Raw genomic sequence first — 22,194 nt, 5'->3', positions numbered from 1 at the left:
GGCCAGTTTTTCAAATTGCTAGTTTTTGTGATGAATTAAGTTCTGATTGTTAACTTCTGAAAATCTCTTGAATAAAAACCCTTCTCTTTACAAAAAGAAACTGCAGTGATAACAAGAAGACAGCTGCAGATTTGATGGAAAATTGCTGTATTGTTTACTTGGGATGTTGGATTGTTTTTCGAGTTAGGAGCTACTTAGAATTACACAAAGGTTCAATATAGTTTTGGATGAAATGATGAGTAATCCCAAGAGAAAGAAAGAAAAGTATTTTTTTTTTTAGTTTGCAAAAAAATGTGGAGATGAGCCTCAACAATGGAATCCTTTTTCTTATAGAGTGCTGTGGTTATGGAGTGATGAATAGAGAATTTTCATAACGCCTACCCTGCCCCATAGATAATCTAATGTATGGTACCAACCTGACACATAGGGTAACCTACCTATGTGACTCACCCATGTGCTCCAGCTGCTTACACTGGGATTTGAACAAAGTTCACCCACTTTATTAGTACTTTTATTATCATTTGGGGTTACTGATTTTCAAGAATGGATTTGTAGAATTTCCTACATCTTTTTTTCAAATGTCCTATACTATAAATATGGCTCGTATGCTAGTTCGTGTTGCTAGATGTAAGTTTTCAAGGACCCCTTGTGCACCATTCAGACACAGGTCGAAAAAAGAGGCCAAATTAACACACATATCTTGTGTCTAAACATCAATTAATAAATGCTTAATTTTTTATTTATTTTATTTTAAATCAAACTTTTTTTTTTTTATCTGTAAGCTTACAAATGTGCCCTGTCTTTACAAGCTACAGGGTATTATTCGATTTACACTGTAGTTGGATATGCTGGGCAGGCCATATATGAGATTTGGCCCTGTTGTAAGCAATCATGTTCACATACTGTATAACAGCAATCTTCTCTGGGGCCTGGTATTAAACTGCTATTTTCTGTAGTTTATTGGAACATTTTTAGACTTTCCTTTGGGAAAAAAAAGACTCTAACGGTGCTCCTCACCTTTTACATTCTTGCTTAAAGGATCAATTCATGCGCTTTAAAAAAAACAACTTTTAACATATGATTGAAGCATGAGTCTCGGACCTGAACCCCATTAATTTCAGCTTCGGGGACCCCTTGCTTCAAGAGATACTTACCTCCAAAGGCGGTGATTTATCTCAGCAAACGTTAAAGCTTCAATAGGAAGCCGAACCTGATGATGTCACTCGGATTGCCAGGGGGCGTCTCCAAAAATACTGGACACAGTGATGAAAGGTGCAACGCGCTCAAGACACACACACACCCCTCTCGCCTCTCTCCATTCCATGCAGTTTCCTCCTCCTTGTCCACACCCCCAGGATCCCAACACCTCCCCTTGAGGAAGTATGAGGAGCTCTGTTTTTGCCATGTTTAATTTAAGCCGGCGGAGGGCCATCCAGGAGGATATTGTCGACAGACATTCAGAAACTTTAATCTGTACAGCAGGTGTAAGGTCAGGGGTAGAAAAGTAAATTTGTGTGTCGTCAGCATAGGGGTGATATTTTAACCCAAGAGATGTGATTAGGTCACCTAGAGAGAATGTGTACAAAGAAAAGAGAAGGGGTCCCAGGACAGAGCCCTGTGGTACCCCCACAGAGAGATCGATAGAGGAGGAGGTGTTTGCAAAAGAGACACTGAAAGTACGATGGGAGAGGTAAGAGGAGATCCAGGATAGAGCTTTGTTACGAATGCCAAGAGTATGTAGAATGTGAAGGAGAAGAGGGTGGTCCACGGTGTCAAATGCTGCAGAGAGGTCGAGTAATATGAGCAGCATGGCATAATATGGCAGCATGGAGGTCATTAGTTATTTTAGTGAGGGCTGTTTCAGTCGAGTGAGCAGTGCGGAAGTCAGATTGTAGAGGGTCTAAGAGAGAATAGGTGTTGAGAAAATGGAGCAAGCGAGAGAATACAAGACGTTCAAGGAGTTTAGAGGCAAAAGGCAGGAGGGAGACAGGTCGATAGTTAGAAAGATAGGTAGGGTCAAGCTTGCAGTTTTTGAGTAATGGTATAACTGTTGCTTGTTTGAAGGAAGAGGGAAAGGTCCCAGAGTAGAGGGAGCAGGAGCCCCACGCCTCCACCCCTGCCATCAGGGCGCGGAGTGTGTGAGAAAGAAATGCAACCATAAGAGAGGGCAGCTTCCGGAGCAGAGTCAGATTGAGTGAGCCAAGTTTCAGTAATAGCAAAGAGAAGCAGGGAGTGAGAGAGAAAGAAGGCATGCACATAGAGGAACTTGTTAGAAAGTGAGCACGCATTCCAAAGGGCACAGGAGAAAGGGGATGGATATGAGGTTAGAGGGGTTAACACTCGAAGGAGTAGAAGTTGTATATGGAAGGCGAGGACGGGAGCATACAGAAATAAGGCAGGGACCAGGATTGGGAGAGATATCCCTGGAAGCAAGGAGGAGAAGCATGGATAGAAAGAGAATGTGTGAGGATGATTTGGAGGTGTGCATTTTAGTGCAGGGGGTATAGCTGTGTGGTGTTAGAGGGTGTTAAAGGGTAAGAAATTCATGTGAACTGAGAAATGGTGAAGGAATGAGAGATGGAGATATATGAATAGAGTTAGAGACATTATGTGGCTGGTAGATAGAAATGCGTATTTTGAAAATTAGTGAGGTCAAAGCAGATAAAAACAGTAGTGGCAGCAGTAGCGTCTTGCTGAGATGTGCAGTCTGGGATACATAATTTCCTCCTTTCCAGCGCAGGTCAAAATCCAGGATTCGGGGCCAGTAGGTGATGTCCACTTGTTTCACTCCTGTTCAACTCCCTGTTCAACTCCACGCTGTATTATACTTAAAACATGCTACTTTAAATGTATGCTGCTTGCCCCTGCATTTGACGCCGTCATACAAGGTGAGGGGGGCGCGAAAGCGAGGGAGCAAGCAGGGGAGCACAGCTTTAAAAGTTAGCACTCCCCTGCTGTATGACACGGTTTCCATCCCACAACCAACTGCTCGGCGGCACCACGCAAAACAAATAATACCATAAAATGGTACATGTAAACACGAATGTTCACATAACTAAGTTTTGTGATTAAAACAAAACAATGGTGTAATATTTGCTAGGTTAGGCCAGCTCCTTTGTTAGTTATTTGGGAAAATGTAGGATGTGTCAGGTTGAGGAGAGACATTTGAGACTGTTCAAAAGAAAATACAAAGCTATTGGCACCTTTACTGTACTTCAAACAGGTTATGGGACAGTGGAGAAAAGATAGTGGTAGATTATAATATACAGCCAGGTCAAATTTCTCTTAATCTAAACTACTGGAAGCTACAGAAACTAGAAAATAATTTAGAAAACTGAATTATCAGTAGTGTTGCAAATAAAAATATCACTTGTGAGCACATTCACATGTCTCAGACAGGTCTGCAACTCTGCCTTTCACCATTATCTCCTAGTATACAGTGCTTCCACTGCAGCAAGGGATTCTGGGAAATGACATGCAACTGAGTACACCGTGTCACATTTTGTTCAATTCCATTTGTAAACTCTGTATTTAGAATTTTCAAAATGGATAAAGAATAAAAAACAGACAAGTCGACATAGTGGTTGGTAAAAAGAAAAAAAAGCAATCAATAAAACATAAAGATGTTGGTGAAAAAGAAAATGGGGGAGGGCAAAAAACCCATCCAGGATTACAGAGGCGACAATGACGATTATGGATTAACACACCCAGGGGGGATAGGAGCAATTCTGAAACCGAAACAATGTTCCCAAAATATCTCATGGGACTTCCCCAGCAGACTACTTAGCTTTTCTATAACACAAGCCTCCCATATTTTAGAACTAATCAGGGCAATAGATGCTGGTACAAGTTCTTGCCATAATACTTTGTGTAGCAAGAAGGAATACTTTGTAACCAAAGAATCTATAGTCTTTTTAAATTCAGGGCTAGGTTTATGTAATAAACTAACAAAGGGGTCCGAAGGAAGTTGAACATCAGTCAAATATAAAATGATATACACTCTCTTCCATAGGGGTTTAATCATAGGGCTGACCCACCTCTTGAACTACAATCTCTCCAGGAAATAGGGGAGAAGGAAGATTTCATTTTATCGAGACAAACCGTATTGTAGAGCCACGTATAAAGCGTTTTCAGTCCGCACTCCTTCAGATAACAGTAGAGATGAGCCAATCCTCACAAATCCGTTTCCCGGATTTTCTCGCATCTTCCCCCCCCTCCCCGTCAAAATCGGTTTTAATCTGTGCGGATTCATCAAAATCCACCATTGGATACAATCCGTTCCCGGATTTGCAGAATCCAATTGGCGGATTCAGCAATCCGTCCACAGGTTGCGGAATCTACGGAGTATAATAATAAAAAAATCTGCAAAACGTGAATCACCCTTATTGAGAATGATCTGCGGATTGACACGCAGACCAAAGGAACCAGCGGATCCAAATTTGCCTATGTCTAGATAACAGGCCATTTTAATGTTAATAATCATTTGGAGAATCACCTTACTTACGCTTGGCTCTGTACATGAACATATTTGAACACATTATATATTTCAAAAACATTGGACCTGTATTTAAAGATCACTCTGTAGTAGTGATACAAAGCACAAACTTCAGGAGAGAGCTATCTGGAGTGATTTTTTTTTAGAAACTTTGGGAACCACTATTCGTCCCCAGGTTGATGTTTTGGTAAACATGTAAATGCCTTTTATAGTTGCAGCGAGTTCAAAAGTCATGTATTGACGCTTCTGGGTAAAGGATCAGTGTATGAATACTGCAATAATTATTTCTCAAACAAGGACGTTCTCGGTAACACAATGGCATTCTTAGAGACTACAGGGAGAATAACTACTGGATAATACAACATAAATAATTTTATAATATAGTTTTGAGGGCTTGGCGAAGCGAGTGGTAAACCGAGGGGCAGAAAAATGTTATCAATAAAAAGGTGTAATTCCAGTTACATTATTATTATTATTATTTTTTTTTACATATTGTAATAAAGGAGATTATCTCTACATTCCAAAAAATAATGACGCTTACTTTTGTAAACATTAGAGTTTAAATAATCAATTAATTTTCCAAATGAAATAGCATAGACACTGAATGAATTCCGTTGCTGCTCATCGTAATTTCAGAAGCAGTGAAGTTCTTGGTTGTCATTTCCTTGTATCCAAGGTCACCCCAGCTTTGGAAGCCCACTACAGAAAAGGAAAGTTTGATCTAGCAGATCACCTGAGTGCGCCTGGGTCATCCCCTTAATCATAGTCAGGAAATCAAAATGTTTGAGCAACTGGAATTAGACATTTAACTTAGAGGCAATCCGTGGCGTGTCTTAAAATATATATATTTTTTTTTAATAATACAAGATTGCAGCAGGAGGTCTCCAAAGGTGATTCATTTTTTAATTCAACATTAATTTCAGCTCTGTGGACCCCCTGCTTCCGGAGATTCTTACCTCTTTAGTGGGTGCCAGTAGTCACTTCAGGGTTCACAATATGGCTGCTTTTCAATGCTCCTGCACGCCAATCGGAAGCCATGAAGTAACCCAGTGGTGCTTACTATTGGTCCATGTGACTTTAAACTGCAGAGTGAAACCGGCAACCCCTTTTGGAAGCAATTATCTCTGGAAGCAGGGGGTCCCTCGAGCTGAAATGAATTGGGTTCAGTTCCGGAGACCCCCTGCTTCAATCCTGTATTGGGAAAAAAAGAAAAACCGGCGGGGATTGCTCCTGTAAAGTACAAGGGACTTCATTTTCTCAATATAGTTAGTGAAAATAGTATTATTAGTTGCCAAACCCTCCATAACGCTGTTTTTGTTTTTTTCTGGTGTTAACAAAAGCCTGCTTTCTCAGTTCCTACATTTCTACTCGAGTTCAGCTTTGCAGCCTCACTCGATTTTTGTATTTTTTTTTTTTGTACACAATTTGCCTGCTTGTCAATTGCACTTTCGGTTACAAAAGAAGATTATTGACCTTTTTGCATTTGATAGGGGTGAACCAATTTCTGCAGACTTGTGCAAGATGTTAATGCTGAGTATGGTAGTTTACCGAGCCAACGAGGGACATTTCTTTTTCTCTCCTCTGTCTTGCGAGCCACACATCCTTTTTACTCCAGTTACAAGGAATGGACAGGAATTCCTGTTTAATTTGGTCTATTAAATTGATTGCAGGTGATAAAAGCTTGCCTAAGAGGTCACCTTGCGTATTTATCATCAACACTAATTGTGCTACTGTATCCGTGGAGCAGCAATGCTAGACATTGGCGTTTGAAAGAACACCGAATGTTAAATCTTATTTCTCTGCGACTTGTAACCGGCGGGGCCGGGAGTTTGTCCACATTTAATAAGAACAACATATACACATTACAAAATAAACCAGAGAGAATATTCCAGTCGCAGAGGAGCCTATTTGCTAAGCAGTGCAAAGTATACAGGGATACACCAAATAAGTAAACATGGGAAGGATGATGATCCAGGGAGTCATCTGATTGCTAATAATCGGAGTCTGAATTCATTTCCCCCCTTATTGTTGGATGATTTTTCACTGGGGTTTTTGTTTGCCTTCCTCTGGATCAAAATACTGTGATTTACAAATATAGGATACAGTCTCTGTCATCTATTTAACATAGGTTGGACTTGACGGAGAATGAAGTACTTAAACGTCAAATAAATTGTTACAGACATATGTTTTTTTTTTTTTAGATGTGTCGGATATAATTCACACTCGGCTGTCATAGAATAATGCTGCTAATGGAAACAGAAGATTGTGCCGTTATCTTGCTGGCAGATCTCCCTCTATAAACATCATATAATATGTGACAAATAGCAGCAGGGAAGGCGGAGCACTGCTGCCCAATCAGCGATAACTGAACGCAAGGCAGGGAAAACTAATGTATTGAACCAATGGACAATCGCAGGCCCCAGCGAGAACTCTGGTGCGTTCCATACCACGCAGGGTGCTTTGTCAAAGAGAATATAATAGTCATATAATATATGGAATATAGGGATTTTAAAGGTACTGTTATAAATATATATTTTTCACAAATTGCCCTTAATTGTCCATATTACACTGTCCACATACCTTAGTGGGATGTCCTAAAGTAGCTTCTCATTTTGTATGAATTGAATATGAATATAAAAATAATGTGCAAACATACAGTATGCGCCGTTGACCACGATTATGAATTTTCTGGAAGTGCCTTATCACACAGTTCTGACCATAGCAGCATGTTTTCTTTTATTCTGTGTTATTTGCTGTTATGCTATCTAGAATAGACGTTTAATGCCTTCGTCTAAAAAAAAAAAAAATATTACCAAAGCTGTATCCACATTTTTATTTTTTTTTATCAAAAAAGAGGCAAATAGACGTTACTTGTCTGAGTGCTTTCACTTGATTGCAAATTACATGTACAGTATGATGCCAATAGACACTGCACATTTCAATAGTTACCCAATGACCTGCTTTCACAGCCTTGCTTATAGAACATCCAAGAAAACCATAGAAACCCCAAGATCACTGCTAACCATTGAGGTGGTGGCTATGCACTGTAGATACGGGCAGGTTGTGACACCTAGTTGAGCATTATGACATTTGTGCATACATGTTGTGGCCAACTCCAGTCCTCAAGAGTCACCGACAGGTCAGTTTTTTTTTATATCCCAACTTCAGCACATGTGGCTCAATCAGTCCCTGCTTCAGCACAGGTGGCTCAATCAGAGGCTCAGTCTTTGACTGAGCCACTGATTGAGCCACCTGTGCTGAAGCAGGGATATCTGGAAAACCTGGCCTGTTGGTAACGCTTCAGGACTGGAATTGATCACCCCTGCTGTAGTCCATGATCTTGCAGCAACACCACCATTTATTCTGTCTAAGAAGAGACTGTTATGGTTTCCTCTGCCGCTCACAAACAAGGTGAAGCAGATAGTATGACGGTTTCAGTTTTCCGATGACCCCCGCATTTTTGCAGAAACATAAAGCATCTTTTGGCGGCTCAGCATATTCATAGCACCATAGGCGTCTAACATCACCTTTGATCACAGCAAACGTAGAAACTCCTGGCATTTACACTGCTTGTTGTGTTCTTGCTTTTGTTTTTAAGCTAAATACATTCTTCCTTAACATAATTAATGTCAGGTTCGGGCGGCCAGGAGTTGAATGCTATTGCCAGCATGACAGTGGAGCTGCAGTAATCCAGCTCCAGTTCCTGATTAATGAGGTTAGTACAATCACTTTAATCTCTCCTCTGACATCACTGGTTTATACAACTCTTCTCTCTTTCATTTATTTTATCTACTATTTTATATATATATATTTATATTCCCCCTATTTATTGTATATGATCTTCTATTCATTTCTAATGTCAGTGCATTTTAACGTGTTATGTTAGCATGCTTTTTACCTTATGACGGTAGCCATTTCCAGAACCCTACAAATAACCAATGAATGGTGTTATTTTATTATGCATTGATTGAGGATGTAAAACTTGCACTAACATTTTTGTTTCTAAATCTCGATCACTGGGGTTGGTCATCAAGGGCCACCAACAGGTCAGGTTTTCAGGATATCCCTGCTTCAGCACGGGTGGCTCAGTCATAATGACTGCGCCACTGATTGAGCCACCAGTACTGAAGCCGGGATATCCAGGAAACCTGACCTGTTGCAGGCGCTTGAGGACTAAAGTCGGCCACCCCTGCTCTATCAATACCGTATAACACAGAGGTCTCCAACTCCAGTCCTCAAGGGCCACTAACAGTGCAGGGTTTACGGATACCCCTGCTAGAGCACAGGTGGTTCAGTCAAAATGATTGAGCCACTTGTGCTAATGAGAGGCTATCCTTAAATCCTGCACTGTTAGCGGTCCTTGAGGACTGGAGTTGGGGTCCTGAGTCAGGACTCCTCAACTGGCCAAATGTGGCCGGCAAAGGGTCTGGATGTGGCCCTTGAAATGTCTGCTGCTTCTAATTTTATTGCATTTAGTCAAGCAGCTGCAGTGCAATTTTGGTCACGCTAAAGCTCACCTGCAAAGCAATGTACAAATATGTTGTACAGATGTTCCATATGATTATACTGCAACTATTTTGCATGCATTTCTAAGCATTTAAATGTATTGTAAATGATATTACGATATTCTTGTGGCCCTACTACTCCTAAATTTGATTATGTGACAGGGCTCTGACCCCTGTTTCCTAATCTTACTCCCTTTTTACTCTTACTCGTATCAATAACACTGCATGAAAACCCGTGTCGTAGTAGCCTTTGGGTCTTTTGGGGAGCCGAGTTATTTCAGCTGCTGTTTATATTTTCATTAAAGGGAGCTCTAGTGAGTGCCTTGGCCGATGACACTTTACACCTATGGAACCTGCGACAGAAGAGACCTGCCATATTGCATTCCCTGAAGTTCAGCAGAGAAAGGTAGGACAACTGATTTGACATGTTGAACAGGGAAAAATGTAGCTCGGCTGCATAGTTTTAGGCGATGTATCACGTTTCCCACACAATAAATGGCGGTAGAACTGCGTTAATTCATTTTTAATTTTTTTTAATTCTGCAAAAGTTATGCCATTTCCGTAACCCTAAGTCCAGCCCAACAACTAATCAAGCCCAAGTTATGCAAAAGTTTACGGACATTTGGAAACACACAAATCCTTTATTTATTCTTACGCCCCGGTCTGGCATTGCTATAAACGTGTTACTGCTCGCCGTGGCACATAATAACTGGTGCTACATCTGTATTGGGTTGTTAGTGCTACTTGATCCCCACGATCTGCATTGTGATCAGGGATCAGGGCCGTCGACTGTGTGGGAAAGCTGGGCCAGCTGTCCCGAGTCTAGAGGAGGAGGGCCTAGCCGGCCAGCCCCGGAAGTCATCAGCCAGCCTCCTCCGCTGCACTCAATCTCATTCACACAATGGGCACCAATCGGCTCTGGGCAACCCCTGCTAGGCTACCACCTTCTCGACAACATGGGTGCCGGGTCAGGTTTTCAGTACGGTACCCTGGAAAACCTGTCGGCGGGCTCGTTGCAGATAAAGCTGTGTTTACCATGATTCATTTTAAAGCAGTATTTTATACAGCATTTGGGTGCACCTCCTCTCAGGCCATATACATAGATATGAAATGACGTAAATCAGTGAGAATTTACATTGCAGTGGTGTATGACCAGGTTTATTAAGTTATATTTGCCTTAAGGGGAATAAGTTTCATGATGTTTTTCACGTACAGACATATTCGGGACCATTATATATGGAAGTCTCTCTGCTGTTTTATGCAGTAAGTTATACACTGTATTGGAATGCATCTGGCACATATTTGGGTGTTGCCAGATATGTTCTCTGTAATTTTGCTCTGTGTTGAAAATCCTGTTTTATTCGGTGGCCTCTGTCTGCTAGTCTTGGAGCCTTCTTAACCTACTATTGGAAGTCTCCCAACTGTAATGCTTATTTTTGATTGATCACCTCCATATTTCCCTCCCAGGTCTGACTTTGTCAAAGGGTCATTGTGGTATTGTGAAATCATTTTCGATTCCACCTCTAGAGCACCAAAAACGTAGCATTTTGTCTGGGAAACCTAAAGAAAAAACAAATTCTGCCTTGCAAGCGAATCCGATACAGGAAGTATATAACCTACAGTATATTCATATTTACAGATGCATTCTAATGTAACTCCTAAATCACCAGGAAGTTACAGTGGCCAAAGCAAATTTGGGGTTACAAGAAAGGGGAACAAAAACAAAAGACAGCAGGCCATTTTTATAGTGATCAGATTATCAGTTATCTGGAATAGTACAAGAGATACTAGAGACGTTGTGTAACTATCACATTTTGTTGTCAGGTTCTGATACCAGATCAATAAGGCAATAATATTTGTTTCTTGTATAGCACTGACAGTACATGCAGTGCGGTACATTGGAATTTTCCAGGCCCCTTGGAGTTTACAATCTATGTTCTTGGTGCCTGAGGCACAGGGAGATAAAGTGACTTGGCCAAAGTCACAAGAAGCTGACACTGGGATTTGAGCCAGGTTCCCCTGCTTTAAACTCTTTTAATCAGAACCCCACTATACAAAGATATATAATGTTCTTTTCCAAAACATTTTAAATGCATTTATGACTTTCAAAAAAAAAGTATGTGAATGAAACATGGCAAAGTGACGCCTCATGCCATGGCATGGAAGTTGCAGAGGCCTCACACGATCTGCATCCGCCCGCCCCCCTATGGAAGATCTTGCGCGCCCCCCAGTTTGCGCACCATTGTGTTAAATGGTAAGAGAGGTACATTATTCTTGGTGAATTCAGTAATGCCCATGTTTACATAATTCTCAGGAGTTTAAACGCAACTATGTTTGAATTTCATTCCAAATCCATTCTAGTTTTCGGTTTTCTCAAACCCGCACAAACCCTCCCACCTCGATCTTTGCCTAACATTTTCCACGTCTGCGGCAAAGTAGAGGTCTCGCTTGTGCTAAACTAGGGGAAGCAGCAGCCAGAACGACTGGTAATGAATTTAAGAGTCTGACACTGCCAGCATCATAAATCAAGTGAAATATGACTGACTTCTATGAAGAAAACACTGAATAGCTCATTTTATTTTTTACTGCACTTTCCAGTACATGGATCCCGTTGTGTTCATAGACACCCTAGAACTCTTGACATGTTTATAAATGTTAATATCTGCCTTTTGACACTCTCTCTTTACCGATTTTGATAAAGGAGATCATCCAATTTTTCTTCATCATAAGGGAGCCATGCTTTTTTTTTTTAAGCATCAAAAAAGTCTACGGTCGTTTTCTGATTAAGAATACTATCCTAACCCCTCAAAAAAGAAATGATATATGTGTGTAAATGTATGTTTGCATGTGTGCACAGATGTACCGTAGCAGGCTTTATGGTTGCACCAACACTGCCAATGAATCCTATAAAAACTCTATGATATTCTGCGTTCTAACGTAATGGTTCTATTATGTGGAGGAACAATGTCAGTGCTACATCTGTGTGTGCACATACGTGTGTGTGTGTATATGTATGTGTATATATATGTGCAGAATAAATGAGTTCTTCAGTATTAGGTGATACCTTTTTTATTGGACTAACAATTTATGTCATAGGACAAGCTTTCGAGAGTTATCCTCTCTTCTTCAGGTCAAGCAATACTGATATACAAAGGATTCAATGGCTAAAACAGTGTGGAGAGAGGAAAAAAAAAACAACAGATATTTACTGTAGATAAGGTAGGGTGTTAAGTGTTTGAAGCCAGGGGACAGTGTCAAAGAAAGGTGGGGAGGGGAAGGGATGCTGGGGGGAGGGGAAGGGATGCTGGGGGGGGAGAGAGAAAGTGTGGATAAGAATTGAGGGAAGCAGGATAATATCAAGCAATTTTGATAGGGTGTGAGAAAACCCATGTCCGCATTAAGTCCTTTGGTTTTGGTGTCAAAGAGTCTTATCATTCTGAGTTCAAATGTTTTCCGTTCTTGGGTGCTTTGTGTATAAAAAAAGAACAACCAATGGATCAGAGTATGCAAAGTGTGGTAGTAGCCCGGAAATGGGAGTGATACTGTATATGCACTGGAACAGGGTATATATATATATATATATATATATATATATATATATATATATATCTCCATATACCCTGTTCCAGTGCATATACAGTATCACTCCCATTTCCGGGCTACTACCACACTTTGCATACTCTGATCTATTGGTTGTTCTTTTTTTAGTGATCTGCGCGTCCACCTCTCTCTCACTTTTATATATATATATATATATATATATATATATATATATATATACCTATCCTAATTAAATGTAAGAAAGAAAAAAGGCGCAATCCTGTATAGCAATAAAAAACAGGAACATTTATTAATTAAGCAAGGAAGGCTAGGTGACTGAACAGATTAAAACAAACATAATGATGCCAATAGACACAATAAACACCATATATGACAATAAAATACAAGAGTACTCTTGAAAATAAAAAAGAAGGGAAATGTGACCAAAAAATGTCCAATAACTGCTATTCGCCCTCACAATTGAACCGCTAGCGGCTAAAATAAGAGAAGAAAAAAGCATTAAGGGGATTCGAATTGCCGAAAAAGAATCCTCGCTTAATTAATAAATTTTCCTGTTTTTTAGTGCTATACAGGATTGAGCCTTTTTCCTTTCTTTTTTATATATATATATATATATATATATATATATATTTATTTATTTATTTTATATATATATTTATATTGCGTGTGGAACTGCACCTTTGAGATTCTGTAATATTTGTAGTAAGTCTGCCAGTAATTAAGGCTTTTAACCTCTCGATCGATCCAGCCAAGTTGCGACATGTTTGTTGCTCCTTTATTTAAAGGAAAATATACCGTAATGTGAGGCATTATCAGTATTCCTTCGCCCTGCATGCACAATGATCCCTCCACCATTCATCTTTGTCAGTTGCTCACAAAGTATTGTTCTTCAGGTTAACCACCACGCAGAATAATTTGCTGCAAATGCACGTTGGCAGAATCGTTTACATATTTCTCGTATCCGTTCCAGTTTTCGCTATTCAAGGTTCTTTTTCTTTTCTTATTCAATGGAAGATCTGCTATTTATAAGCTACATGTTATATTTCCAATTTGCATGATAGTGAGCCGTGGGATGGTGGCTTTCATCTTAAACTTGTTTGTGAGCAAAGAGCTTTATGATTTGTATTCGCTTCTCTTCCCCCCCGCGTTCCCGGTAATAGCGTTGCTTGGCAGCAGCGTCTCCGTGCTCATCATTCAAGTGGTAGGCCCATTTACAGTATACATGTATTCTGTAGTACTTATTGCTGCTTAGACTTTGGAGCAGGAAAGCCATTGTTCATCTCTGCCTGAGGCACATGCACTGGACAGAATGGGTGAAGATATCCTATCCCATTAGAGCCATTAGGGCTTGAGCACAGGTCAGGTCTGTGACTGAGCCACTGATTGAGCCACCTGTGCCAAAGCAGGGATATCCTGAAAACTTAACCTTTTGGTAGACCTTGAGGACTGGAGTTGCCTAACCCACTGCATTAGAGGGACATACACTTTCACCCAAGGGGCAGCATTATTTTAATCCATGAAAATGCTGATTTTTATAGGTTTTTGTTATAGCGGCAGGGAAAGCTGTAATACACTACTCGCTAGTCATTTGCAGAGATGTCCATTTCTTCATACCACCACATCATCGTGGAAGCAGCATGTGGATCCTGTCCGTTATTTCTGCATGCACGCACCATGCTACCCAGTGTTAATATATTTGTATGACGAACTTACTGGGTTTGGACTATTGGTATATATATATATGTGTGTGTGTGTGTGTCTGTGTGTGTGTATGTATATATAGGTATATATATATATATATATATATATATATATATATATATATATATATATACACACACAGTGGTCGCCAAATCAACAAAAAATCTACTCGCCGAACAAAAAAATCTACTCGTCACCTAGTACCACACGTGTGCTGCTTGGGCCAATAGGAGCTCGCCACAATGTTAAATCTACTCGCCCGGGGCGTGCAAATGTATAGGTTTGTCGAACACTGTATATATATATATATATATATATATATATATATATATATATATATATATATATATATATATATATATATATATGTATGTGTGTATATATATATATATGTATGTGTGTATATATATATATATATATATAGACAAAAAACAAACAAAAGCACAAGCTCCATAGCACGTAACTGTTTAAAAATAAAGGTACATTTAAAACTCTTCGGGTAACTTGCTAGTAGTACTCCAGCAGTTTTCACCCAGTCATGCAAACAGAGACAAGAACAGGATAGTGTAGGAGGTTCAAAATATATTGATGCACGAGTAAAATACTTAATAATGCGCGCTCACATGTAAACCTTCAAACAGGGCAATGTACGGAAAAGGCTGGGTTCACTCTCTGGTGGTGATGAATGCTGGACACACCACGTCAGTAGCAGCCTTCACAACGGGAGCTGTTGCGCACACAGACCTCATCTCGCTAGGGTCTTTCTGCTGCTTACTTCCGCGTGTCAGCTATGCGTTCCAGCTGATGTCCCAACGTGATGACGTCACACCTCCAGGTCGCAGGTTGTGAAGGTGCTACTGACGTGGTGTGTCCAGCATTCATCACCACCAGAGAGTGAACCCAGCCTTTTCCATACATTGCCCTGTTTGAAGGTTTACATGTGAGCGCGCATTATTAAGTATTTTACTTGTGCATCAATACGTTTTGAACCTCCTACACTATCCTGTTCTTGTCTCTGTTTGCATGACTGGGTGGAAACTGCTGGAGTACTACTAGCAAGTTACCCGAAAAGTGTATTACACCAATTGCATCTAAGACACCACCCCCTAGTTTGGGGCTCAAGGCTTGTATACTATTGCTACCTTGTGAGTGTGTTTTTTTGGAGAGTGTATTCCACCCCCCCTATCCCTGTGTACAGACAGGATTGCACTATATTGTGTTCTCTTTTTTATGTACTTACCGATGGCGTGTGCTCCCTCAGTTTTCTATCAACACTGTATGTAAGAACCAAGAAGAGAGGTTCACCTAAGGTTGAGACGCTGCCATCGGGCTGTGACTATTAATTTATTTATTCATTCATCCCATCCGCACTTCATCCCTTTCTCTAGCTACTGTAAGTTGCCACACTCCTTTTCACCTAAGCGCCGGGTGTTGTTTTTTGCTTTATACATATACAATGTGTGACAAAGTACAGAGGGCCTGGCTTGTGCTTAACCAGGAGAAGCACATCTGATGAATGGAGAATAACTATTATAAATGGAACCGGCACACACTGCTGAAGTTTTGAATATTTTGAATGTTTATCCTGCAGTGACTGAAATGGCCTGAAAACCACTCGCCGTGACATCACCCGTTGTGAATAATATTAACTAATGTCATAAAATACTAATGGAAAAGTAAACGCATTGTGACACCATCACTTAAGGGAAAAGAGCAGGACAAGCTAGAAATATATATACAGTATATACAGTGCTTGACAAATCACCCCAAAAATCTACTTGCCGAACCAAAACATCTACTCACCACCCAGCCCCGCCTTTTACAAAAAAAAAAAGAAATTGAATAAATTCCTAGTAAGAACTAATAACATTCGTTTTTGACATAGCCGTTTATTTATTGTATTACATTTATACTTTACTACAATTAGTCCTTGTTACATAGTTACGTACGTACGTGCGTGTGTTTGTGAAAATGTGATGACCTAATCTAAAAAGCCAGGTATGAATGACTAGTTTCCTGAACCCCATAGCCAGTGCGAGGATGCCCCCGCTTCACAGTTTCTAAAGCGGCAATCCCGCCTGGGATCTTACCTGATCCGCAGTCCCTCAATGTCCAGGTACCCTCATTCCCGCAATGTTATACATTGGAGGGGATGTGTTCCCTACCTGTCTTTTGGGTTAGGGGGGATTCCAATGTCTCCCGTGTGAAGCTTGAGAGATCTGGAAGTAAGCAGTATAGGTTATTTCGATGTAGGTATAGGGCAGTTAAGATATATAGGGTAAATAAGATATCCAGTGTAATAGAGACACAGAGAGGGTGAGACAGACAGAGAGAGAGGGTGAGACACAGGAAAGAGAGAGAGGGTGAGACACAGGGAAAGAGAGAGAGGGTGAGACGGAGAGAGAGGGTGAGACGGAGAGAGAGGGTGAGACAGAGAAGGAGAGAGAGGGTGAGACAGAGAAGGAGAGAGAGGGTGAGACAGAGAAGGAGAGAGAGGGTGAGACAGAGAAGGAGAGAGAGGGTGAGACAGAGAAGGAGAGAGAGGGTGAGACAGAGAAGGAGAGAGAGGGTGAGACAGAGAAGGAGAGAGAGGGTGAGACAGAGAAGGAGAGAGAGGGTGAGACAGAGAAGGAGAGAGAGGGTGAGACAGAGGAGAGAGAGGGTGAGACAGAGAAGGAGAGAGAGGGTGAGACAGAGAAGGAGAGAGAGGGTGAGACAGAGAAGGAGAGAGAGGGTGAGACAGAGAAGGAGAGAGAGGGTGAGACAGAGAAGGAGAGAGAGGGTGAGACAGAGAAGGAGAGAGAGGGTGAGACAGAGAAGGAGAGAGAGGGTGAGACAGAGAAGGAGAGAGAGGGTGAGACAGAGAAGGAGAGAGAGGGTGAGACAGAGAAGGAGAGAGAGGGTGAGACAGAGAAGGAGAGAGAGGGTGAGACACAGAGAGAGAGAGGGTGAGACACAGAGAGAGAGAGGGTGAGACAGAGAGAGGATGAGAGAGAGGAGAAGGTGGGTGAGATACTTGAGGCATGGGAGACAAGGGGGGGGCCATCGGCAGCACGGGGCAAGTGTGGGACATCGGTGGTCAAGGAGGGCATTGGGGGGCAAGGGGGACCATCAGCAGCAGGGGAGGCCATCGTTGGCAATGGGAGGCCATCGGCGGCTGGGTGAGGCCATCGGCGGCTGGGGGGGCCGCATGGGACAGGCAGGGGGGGGGCTGCACGGGACATGCAAGAGGGGCCGCACAGGACAAGCAAGTGGGGGGGGGGGGGCACGGGACAGGCAAGGGGGGGCCGCAAACGAATGGCCAATCGGGACAGGCAAGGGGGGGCCGCATGGGACAGGCAAGGGGGGCCGCACGGGACAGGCTAGGGGGGCGCACGGGACAGGCGAGGGGGGGCCGCAAGGGGGGGCTGCACGGAACAGACAAGGGGGGACCGCATTGGGGGCTGCATGGAACAGACAAGGGGGGACCGCATGGGACAGGCGAGGGGGGGCCGCACGGGACAGGCGAGGGGGGGCCGCACGGGACAGGCGAGGGGGGGCTGCACGGGACAGGCGAGGGGGGGCCGCACGGGACAGGCGAGGGGGGCCGCACGGGACAGGCGAGGGGGGGCCGCACGGGACAGGCGAGGGGGGGCCGCACGGGACAGGCGAGGGGGGGCTGCACGGGACAGGCGAGGGGGGGCCGCACGGGACAGGCGAGGGGGGGCCGCACGGGACAGGCGAGGGGGGGCCGCACGGGACAGGCGAGGGGGGGGCCGCACGGGACAGGCGAGGGGGGGCCGCACGGGACATGCGAGGGGGGGCCGCACGGGACAGGCGAGGGGGGGCCGCACGGGACAGGCGAGGGGGGGCCGCACGGGACAGGCGAGAGGGGGGCCGCACGGGACAGACGAGGGGGGGGGGCGCACGGGACAGGCGAGGGGGGGGCCGCACGGGACAGGCGAGGGGGGCCGCACGGGACAGGCGAGGGGGACCGCATAGGAGGCCGCAGAGGACAAGCCGGGGGTGCCGCGGGACGCACTGGTGGCAGACAGGTAATGGAGTAACAGAGTACTTACTTTTCAAGCAGAACCAGAATAAGAAAAGGAAGGGCTGATTCAATGCATGGGCTTATATAGAGCCTGGCTGCGTGCACAAAAATGTTTAAAATCCCGGCAGGGCGCCAAGTTGCATCACACCAATCAGGCAGGGGGATTAAAAAAAAACATATATACAGCTCAACCCCGTTATAACACGATCCGTTACAACGTGAATCCGCTTATAACGCGATGCAAGCATGGCTCCAAATTTTCATATTTATGAATACTTTACAACACAATTATTGGTGTCTTAAATAGTTTATTGTACAATGCATACAATTGTACATTATTCTAACGCGATCCGCTTATAACTTAATGGGATTCTTTGGACCCCAAGCACAGAGTTATAAGGGGGTTGAGCTGTATTTTTTTTTTTTTTCAGCACAGAACCGCATGTGCTGCGTGGCCATGAGGGGGGGGGGGGGGGCGCCAGGGGGCAAAATCCCGTCGCCAGGGGTGACCGGGCAACCGGATTTGTCGAGCGCTGTATATGTATGTGTGTGTGTGTGTGTGTGTGTGTGTATATATATATATATATATATATATATGTATGTATGTATGTATGTATGTATGTATGTATGTATGTATGTATGTATGTATGTATGTATGTTATGTATGTAAAATAGTTTTTTTAATTTTCACTTTAGAAAGACTTCACTACATTACCTTTAGCACAGGCCTTTCACGTGATCTTACTGTGGGTGCTGCACCAAAACCGGTGCAATTGCTTCATTATAACCCTGCGTCATTTTGTTTTGCTCTATTGAAAACTACGGAGTGTTTTGTTTAGTGGTTTTTGTTTAGGTGATATTAAGCACAATATTATAATTAGCTGGAGCTGGTGCAGATTTCCTCTCTTTTTATGTCAAAATATGTCTGCTACGGTTTAGGTTGCGTTAACCTCTGCTCCTAAACGATCTCTTCCAATGTAAGAAGCACGTTTAGCACAATTCGTACAGCTGCCACTGCCGCAAATTGACACAGATTAAAATTTCTCTTCCATTGGTTAAAATGGGTCAGAAGTGAAGAGATACACTGTGCTTATTTTCATGTAATTTCCCAGAATCCTTGGCTGCAGTGGTAGCACTGTACGCTAAGCGATAATGGGGAACAACAGGGTGCGGGACCTGTCTGAGACATGTGAATGTGCTCACATGGGATATTTGTATTTATTGTTTTGGTGCAAATTTGTCCCCTTGATGCCTTTGCCCCCGTGTGTTTAACAGTACTCACCCTTACTTTCCTCATGAAAAAGATGCTCCCATCCTTATTCTTTGTCCTCTGACAAGGAGGGGTCACACAACTATTGATTTACATGCATTATACTTTAACCACAAACAAAGTAATATTGTTTTTCCCCTTAAGGATGATTCAATTTCGTACAAATCTGGTACCATGAGATATATTATTTTGGATTGATGTAGACTGACTTGGGAGCCAGCTTTACATTGTATATTTACATGTTATAGATAATCTTAATTATCTTTCAATTAGCTAAGAGACTAATGATATCAGCTGGTATTTAACAGCAGTGTAGTGCCGTATTTCATTTTTAGGAAATTACGGTTTATGGTAGTGAAGAAATCACTAGCCTAATTAGCACAATATTATTAATCGCTGCTTCAGCCATAGTAATAGGTCTTCTGAGCGTGCACAGCCTGCCTCTCGAGATCTTGGATATCTCCATGTTTTCATTACGCCTGTCAAGCTGTGGTTTCTGTTTTTTCAGTACATGTACAACTTACTCGCTTTATTTTAAAAGCAATAGCCCTCGCTGACTGTTTATCACTTGTTTAATGGGCATCTTCTTGCTCTTTCCAACGCTGTTTTTATTTTTTACATCGGAGGTTCCATACAGGAGCTATAAGCATTTAAAATATTAAGTGTCCAGGCGGTTTAAAATAAAGCTCCCCGTGGTCCAGTGCAGTCTGAATGTTACCATGGCACCCCAGATAAATCATGCCTTTTTCTGGTCGTAAAACTATATAAAGAAAAACAAGCAGAACATGCTCAGAGGGCAAGATACTGACATGAGTTGAACTACGTTTCTCGGTGGAGAATGTTGCTTTAATGTTCAGTAGAGATGAGCAACATTTTTGCCGAGATTCCATTGGCGGCAGATTGGTCATTTCCTTTCAGCTGCAAATCAGTGTAAAAAAAAGGGGGAGGGGAGAGGGGAGCAGAAGGGGGGGGGGGTTAGAGGGGAGGAGGAGGAAGCGGGGGCCAGGGAGAGAGAGGGGCCCTCAGACCTACCTCCACATAACATAGGGAGAGATGTGTGCTCCCAACGGAGCACATCTGATGTACCTGGGAGAAGCAGCGGCTCAGTGAGTAAAGACATTGACTCTGGCACTGAGTTTGAAGCAGGCGAACCTGGTTCAATTCCCGGTGTCGGCTCCTTGTGACCTTGGGCAAGTCACTTTATCTCCCTGTGCCTCAGGCACAAAAAAATAGATTGTAAGCTCCACGGGTGCCCATAGTGGGTGCAACCGCGACGACGCTGCAGAGCAACGGAGCAGTCGTGATCGCTGGTAGTCAAAGGATTTTTACTTCTTTGCCGATCGCCGAGGGACATCAGCGCCACGTGAGCGGTTCACCCAATGAGGATGAACCGCTCGCGGCCACGCCTCAACCACGACCCCCAGTTGCCCTCTCTTGTCTCCTGCACCGTAGTGCAGGAATCGCTATTACAACGGCGACGGCTGACGTCACGCTGTTGCTTTGCCTGCACTATAAGCGTAACCTAAGGCATCCTATGAGGAATGGGGTACTGGTGTCAGCCCAAAAAATTCTGCCGGGTTCAGGTGCCCTCTGCTCCAAAGAGATCTGCGTCCATGGTAAGAAAGAAGATTTTGAAAGATTCTTACCTAAGTCGTTGCTCGCAAATTGACACACATGCAAAAATGTTTTGGAGCTAATTGCGCCATTTGGATACATATACCCCAATGGGCTCTGCTGTAAGATACCTTCCAGCTCTTGTGCCTTGTTAATTATGCGCATGTTCTGCTCCCATTTTATTAAAGGAGCAATCCACGCTAACTAACCCACAGAATTGGAATCGGGGAGTACTTCAGAGCTAAACCGTACTTGAGATACGTACCGATATTACTTCCTGGTAATCCAGGGGATTTTTAATGGCTGTCCAATAGGAAACCAAACCTGATGATGTTGCAGATTTCTATTGGCTGTGATATGGCAGCCATTTAATTTTCCCTGGAGGGAGATTTTAACCCGGTAATTTCCCAGGCCTGGTGGCTGCGGGGGACTCCAGCTAGCGCTGGCCCAGCCAGAGGTCGAGACCAACATCTTCATCCAGCTGCCGGGTCTCTTGTTGCTGCCTGGCCCCAGCTGCTGCTGGCCTATCTCCACCGCTTGGCCTGCCTTTCTCCTCCGGCGGTCCGTGTCGGAAGTATGACCTGACCGGAAGTCGGGCCCAACTTCTGCATCTGCGCACGGGACCAGCACAGATTAGTGTGTGGTGGGGGCGGGTGTGTATGTGTGTTTGTGCAGGTATTGATCACTGGGGGGGATTGAGTAGGGAGTTGAGTGTAAGGCCGCGATATAGTGAGAGCGACGGCGCGCACGTGCTAACAGACCTCTTCTCTATGAGGCTGCCCATGGTGCGCGCGATCAATCCAGAGCGACCGGGCAGCAGTTTTTTGAAAAGACAAGTGATTTTGTCTTTTCGTGCGACGGCCGCATGACGTGAACGGTTCAGCCAATGAGGGCGAACCAGCCTTCTGACGCCTCTGCCACGACTCCCCAATCGCTGGAAGCTAGTTCACCCAATGCTCGGGCGCCGTTGCGTGTGACGCCATGCGCTCCGTCACGCGCGCCCACTATAATCTCTGCC

At 43.4% G+C, this 22,194-nt stretch overlaps 1 protein-coding gene across 5 annotated transcripts in view; it reads left to right on the top strand.

Moving 5' to 3' along the window:
• Positions 1 to 22,194, top strand: part of STXBP5 (syntaxin binding protein 5) — a 485,695-nt gene that overhangs the window by 132,473 nt on the left and 331,028 nt on the right. For all 5 annotated transcript variants that reach the window (XM_075596531.1, XM_075596528.1, XM_075596530.1 and 2 more), the window contains exons 3-4: positions 8,129 to 8,210; positions 9,306 to 9,406. In XM_075596531.1, coding sequence (XP_075452646.1) covers positions 8,129 to 8,210; positions 9,306 to 9,406 — 183 coding nt within the window. The remainder of the gene's footprint in view (positions 1 to 8,128; positions 8,211 to 9,305; positions 9,407 to 22,194) is intronic.

The sequence above is a fragment of the Ascaphus truei genome, chromosome 4, assembly GCF_040206685.1.
Source record: "Ascaphus truei isolate aAscTru1 chromosome 4, aAscTru1.hap1, whole genome shotgun sequence".
In the NCBI taxonomy this organism is placed as follows: domain Eukaryota; kingdom Metazoa; phylum Chordata; class Amphibia; order Anura; family Ascaphidae; genus Ascaphus; species Ascaphus truei.
Note: the sequence above shows the minus strand (reverse complement) of the source record. Positions and strands in the feature narration are given on the sequence as shown.